Source organism: Tupaia chinensis, unplaced genomic scaffold, assembly GCF_000334495.1.
Source record: "Tupaia chinensis unplaced genomic scaffold, TupChi_1.0 Scaffold000047_1, whole genome shotgun sequence".
In the NCBI taxonomy this organism is placed as follows: Eukaryota; Metazoa; Chordata; class Mammalia; order Scandentia; family Tupaiidae; genus Tupaia; species Tupaia belangeri.
In genome coordinates, this window is record NW_006159505.1 from 3,510,755 (window position 1) to 3,516,754 (window position 6,000).

The 6,000-nt window shown below is 46.6% G+C and overlaps 1 protein-coding gene across 2 annotated transcripts in view; it reads right to left on the reverse strand.

Moving 5' to 3' along the window:
- P4HA3 (prolyl 4-hydroxylase subunit alpha 3) overlaps positions 1-5,282 on the reverse strand; it is a 40,540-nt gene extending 35,258 nt beyond the window's left edge. For both annotated transcript variants that reach the window (XM_006140984.3, XM_027774149.1), the window contains exon 1: positions 5,060-5,282. In XM_006140984.3, the coding sequence (XP_006141046.1) occupies positions 5,060-5,250 (191 nt within the window). In that variant the 5' untranslated portion in view covers positions 5,251-5,282. The remainder of the gene's footprint in view (positions 1-5,059) is intronic.
- Positions 5,283-6,000: the final 718 nt, after the last annotated feature.

The following is a 6,000-nucleotide window of genomic DNA, read 5'->3' on the forward strand; positions in this document are numbered from 1 at the left end:
TAAAACAAGAAAGAGTATGTGCTAAGTGGAAAAAAAAAAGTATGAACATGTGCACGAGCACCTGATACTACAAGAGTCCTTTTGCAAGAGTGGGAAAGTCCTGCATGTGAAAAGCCATGAAAGGGAGAATGGAGGGAGTGGCAGAGCAGGGAGATTTCAACTCCTCAAGTAGAATCTGATGGGAGGATTAGGAAATAGAGCCTGAAATAGAAGATGACTTGCCTTGAGGTGCTTCCAGAGAGCTAATGTTCAAAGCAACATGAGCTAAGAAGGAGAATCTGGGCCTGGGTGCCCCAGGGAGGAAAGGGGAAGCCTGTCAAATCCCAGAATGTCTCCGATTCCAACGACAGGGCAGTGTGTGAGCTGCTAAACTAGGATTTGAAATTAAACGAGGCTGCAGGGTGTGGGTGCTGTTTTACTGCCCATTATTTCCCGCTTGGGCTCCATATGGAACTACTTAGTGAAAGATATTCCATTGCTCGATGAAAAACCTTATAAGCAGAGACTTGGGCTTCAGTCCAGCTTAATGAGTAAGAGTCCAGGAACAATTGCGGCTGAGTGAGCAGGGGATTGTATAAGACAGTTGGATGGGGGGAGCTAGGAGGAGACCTGAGACATTCTGCTCCAGCCTCCTCCTAGCCCTCAGTTTCCTCCCCTGCAAACTAGAAGAACTAATCCCGTCTAGGAGATCTCTATGAACCCTTCCGTGTGCGCATCCCATTACTTCGTCACTTCAATTCCACAAGTGAACAAATAGATTGCTCATTAGCTTGAGGTCTTATGTTTAACAGGCAGCAGGAGAAAGTCAGGCACAAAAGGAAAGAAGTAAGACAGAGGTAAATATTTTCCCCGAGTCATCCATCAAATCAAATGACTGTCTATTATCTTGTTTCCTTTGCGCCCTGCATTGCATTCTGAGGTCGAGGTGCTCAGGCCAGGGGTTTCGCTTTTACTGCTGCACATCAATTCAGTTCAGTGTTCAGATATGCCATTTTTCTGTCATACAAAGAAAATCTGTTGACTGATATCTGAGGATGGTTTGGAATCCAAAAGTTGGCCCTATGCCCAGCCTCTGAGCAAATAGCTGGTTTCCAGAGACTGAGTTATTGGATGTTGAATTCAAACCTCAGAGTTTCCTAAATGGTTTTTTGCTTTAACAAATGCTGAGAGTGGAAAATCAGATCCTTCTCTATGAGAATCTGCACATAAAATTTGCAACCCAATCCCTGCATTAAGCATAGTCTGGGTGGCTTATCCAAGTACTGCGTATGGGCCATTCCAATTCAATATGTATGTTTCTCCTCTGGAATTCAGTAAAGGCTTTGTCTCAGTTCTCCTGAGACATTCTGAATGCTTACTTCTTAGAACAGAAAGAATTGCTGCTGCTACTCTTTCAGTCCAGTGAGTTTTAAAGCTGTAACAACAGCAACAAGGAAAAAACATAGGATTTAATGATATATACACATGAGGTATTCAAACACTTCATGGAAAATGTAGAATGTTGGGGGGGGAACTATGCATGGATTTCAGATGTTTTTGCACCAAAATAAACTCATATTTTAATTCCATTTTCCACTAACTTTTAAAAGCCATCTCATCTATGTAACTATATATGTGTTACAGAACTATATAACTTTACATCCATAGCTAGCAACATTTTTATTCATTAATTCAGGGTAGAGAGCAGTTTCAACATAGAAAAATATTTCATTTCCAGATTTTAAAATGTCAGAGAAGACTATCATCTGAGGACTTAGAAATAACATCTTAAATTAGATAATAGCACCAGATTGGAAGTATAAGAAAATGATCAGAAACTGCCAAAATTCTTGCTTTATAAACCAAACATTTCACTCATTTTTAGACCATTGACTACAGAACAGACTGACAGTGAACAAAATGTCAAACAAAATTCTGTGAAATCGAATGTTCATAAGTCATCTGAGAATTAAAAAAAAAATCTATCGTAGAATCTTATGTTTTATGGCATGGGTACTCGCTAGAGAAAGAGGAGAAGTGAGGACCCATTGCCCTGGCCCCAGAGGGATCATGCCAAAATTCCCCTCTCCTCCATTTTCTTCTCAGGATACTGTGCATGCATGAACATGTGTCTGGCATGTTTTTCAAGCTGCCAGGTGTGAGACTTGAACTTGGAGCCTGCCATGTACTATCCAGTGCCTTAACCACCATACTCCCTGCTGGCCCATATGATTATGTTTTTATATAGGCTTTCACAATGCTAGTTAATGCTGAGAGCTAATGTGGGAGCTAGTTTCATTAGGCAGTCTTTTTTTTTTTTTTTTTTTTTTCTTTTTTTGGAGAGGTTTTTGCTATAGGGTGCATGCGCTCGCCAGAAAGACAGAGAGAGACAGAGAGATAGAAAGCGAGAAATCACCCCCCCAGGGGGTATGGCCATGCCACAATCCCTTCTCCTCTATTCTCCTCTCGGAATCTTGGGCGCACACGCACACGTGCCCAGCGTGAGTTTAAGCCACCAGGTCGGGGACGCGAACTGCGGTTGACTATATGGGAGTCCAGTGACATAGCCATTACGCTAACTGCTGGTCCCATAGGCAATAAAACGAACAATAATCACAAAGAGTTAACATCTGTAGAGCAATTATTACATGCCAAACACAATGATAAATATCTTTACATAGTACTTAATCCTCCCAAGCTATTATTTTTATCATAATTTTATAGATCAGGAAATTAAAGATTAAAAACAAACAAACAAAAAAGTTGCCCAAGGTCAGAGCCAAGGATGCAAACAGACTCCCGTTAAACTGAATCCAGACCCTTCACCACCATGGATTCTGGCCACTAATCAAACCTCCTGCTGTTCTGGGGCTCAGTCTGCATCCTGGTCTATCAGCTAAAGCTAGCAGCGGGGACATCATAACATGATGGAAAGAAACGTGGATTAAAAAATATCCAAAGAACTGTGCCCTGGTCCTGCATTTGCTATCTTGTAGATTTACCATCTTCGATAAGATACTAAACTTTAGTTTGTAATGCAAACCTACTTCAAAACGTTGTGTGTGAGAATCACATGAGATAAGGTTTGGGTGAGACCTCCCACTCTGACGATGGCAATGGAAACAGCACGATGAAGGAGATCGTCATGGCGAGGAACCCCTGGCCAACTGCTTTGCCTGATGCTTCAAGTGCTGCCCTCTGAGCCTGTTTCCTGAAGGCCTGGCACCAGGACTCTGACTCCTACAATTGCCATCTGAACCACTTAAAGAAAGATTACTGGTACGAGACCAAATACAAGGGTAGCAGGAAGCAGGCTGGGTTCTGAAATCAAAGTGTGAAAATGTCTGTCCTATTTCCGCCAATGAACTTGGATTCCAGTGACCGTGCACTAAGAACAGAATTACAACACTTCGCTCTGCCGATACAGGCCCACAGAACACCAGGCAACTTTTCCACTCTAGAGTTTGAGAAGACTTATTGAAATTGTCATCATTTATTGTTAAAATTAATGAACACGTTATATAGACAGATGCTCCTCGATTTATGCTGGGGTTTCACCCTTTATACCCCATCCTAAGTCAAAACTGCATTTATAATAATACACCTGACCTACCAAACATCATGGTTCAAAGATGCTCAGAACACTTACATCGGTCTACCGTTGGGCAAAATCATCTAACACAAAGCCTATTTTATAATATGGTGTTGAGTATCTCAGGTAATTTATTGAATACTGCACTGAAAGTGAAAAACAGAATGGCTATACGGGTTCTTGAAGTAGTTTCTTACTGAACGCTAATTTATACACGCTAATAAAGCTAAAAAATTGTAATTCGAACCATTGTAAGTTGAGGACTATGTGTGTATTGTTAAACTATTTCAAACTAATAGCAAATGTATATGCACATAACTGCTTGGAGGCAAGCTATCTGCTTAAGGACATACACCAAATGATATCACCGATTCTCCACGGATAACCCGTGAGATCTCTCGTACACACTTCCACACGCAAACAGACTCTCTTCTGCATGGTCTCTCTCACATATTGTGTCCCACACACCGTCCATGTCACCCTTGCATCGGTACTCACACCACACACGCTCACTTGCGCTTTTATAAACAATGCGCTGTGTCGTCTCAGCTCAGCGAGCGGGTCACACAGTACACCCTACTAAGGACTCAGTGCTGTGGGCTTCTCAGTGTCCGAGCAGAGGAGGCACAACACATGTTCGGACATGTGGCATGACATACAGTTGTTCATCTCATAGTTTGACACTGACCAGGTCGGTAGGTGATTACCGTGCCCCCAGTCCCAGCCTTTCTCTCTTTGATCCCTCAGTGGGTAGCGCTAGAGTTTGTTGATTACACAGCAAAGCAGTATGGCTGAGCAGCAGCCGGGGGCTCCTCTCAGGACCTTCTAGCACTAAGTGTGGCTTTTTGCGGTGTTTTCTTGGTGTCAGTTGCTTCCACACGACAGCCCAGCAATCATTTATTGTTTAGAGAGCTTTTACACTTGTAAGAAGAGTGAAAAACACTGAGGCAACAGACAGCTCTGGTTAATGATCATGATGCTCTAGTCGCAAGCTCCAGAGGGCACGGCTGGCCTTTTCAGGATTTTACCCCGTTATTTGCTCCGTCTAACTCTCAGTGCTTCTGTGTCACTGCAGTATGTCACTGTGTCACAGCGCCTGGGGATCTGCACAGCTGACACAGCACCTTATAGGACCTGGTGGTCCTGGAGTCGGCCCACCACACTTTTCCACAGTGTATCAACTTCGTTGGGTGATGCTGGATCTGGGGTGCCACTGTGAGTGTGACGGAATCCGAGGTGCCATGTGGCACAGCCTTTCCCAATGCCCCATGATAGAGTGTCTCAGAGTTCCCCCATGGCTAACAGTGGGTCTGGGGGCACACGGGCTTCAGTCAGCTCCCATCCCATGCCAGCGTCTCAGTCTCACAGTGGGACACTGACCTGAAGTCCCACGCAAGGTGACAGTGGGCTCACACTAGCCCCCACCCCCAGCCTGTAGGACAGGGTCGCTCACCAGACCCCTCGGCCGCTCTCCACGCCAGCCCTCACCTGGTCAAGTCTCTCAGCCTCGCCTCTTCCCCTCGCAGGTAGCGCCGCAGCAGACCCAGTAGCTGGCGCTCTGGCACCAAGGCGCGTGCCACGCTGGTCAGCGCCGAGAACGTGTCCTCTCGCGCCGCTGCTCTGGTTGTGTCCCCGGTTCCGAGCACGAGCAACACTGCCAGCAGCGCCCCAGGGCCCATTGCCGGCGCCGCGCGAGTCCCGCTGGACAGTGTCGCTGGGCTCTGAGCCCGCAGCTCCCGGCCCGCCCCAAGGCTGCCCAGGACCCGCCCGGGCCCGCCCCCGATCCCTGCAGCGCTCTGACGCCTGGTGCTCCCGATCTGGATTTCCCACCCTCCTGCCCTCCGCTCCTCTGAAAGCATCCGGGTTGCCTGCCATCCCAGTGTCTGCCCGCCCTCCGCCAAACTTTGCAAGCCCTGCAAGGGGCTTCGGTGCCTGGCAGACTCGGGGAAACGGAGGCAGGAGTGGACTGAGCGATGAATTAATTCACTGGTCCAAGGATGTACGGCGCCACCTCCCAAATGCTCACACACACACACACACACACACACACACACACACACACACACACCCCGATCACAGAGTGGAAGTAGACAAGCTCCGCTAGGGGAACGTCTGATGGGGACGTCCCAGAGAGTAAACTTGGTGGCGTGGTAATAGCCGCACGGCACGGGAAAAGCTGATTGAGAGCAGGGGCAGGAAAACGCTTTGCAGAGGACACGACAGCTGAGGATTGTGACAGGTCCTTGCATGACCAATCCAGAACGTACAGATCACCCCTGAAACAGGTGCCAGGTCATTGCTCTACATAGTCACTTGAGCAAGTGAACTATTGTTATCAGAGCCCAATAGGCTCCTTCTTCACTCCTCTCTTACTCCCTTCCCAGGCAAGGTTCATTCATTCATTCCTTCATTCAACAAATATGTATTAG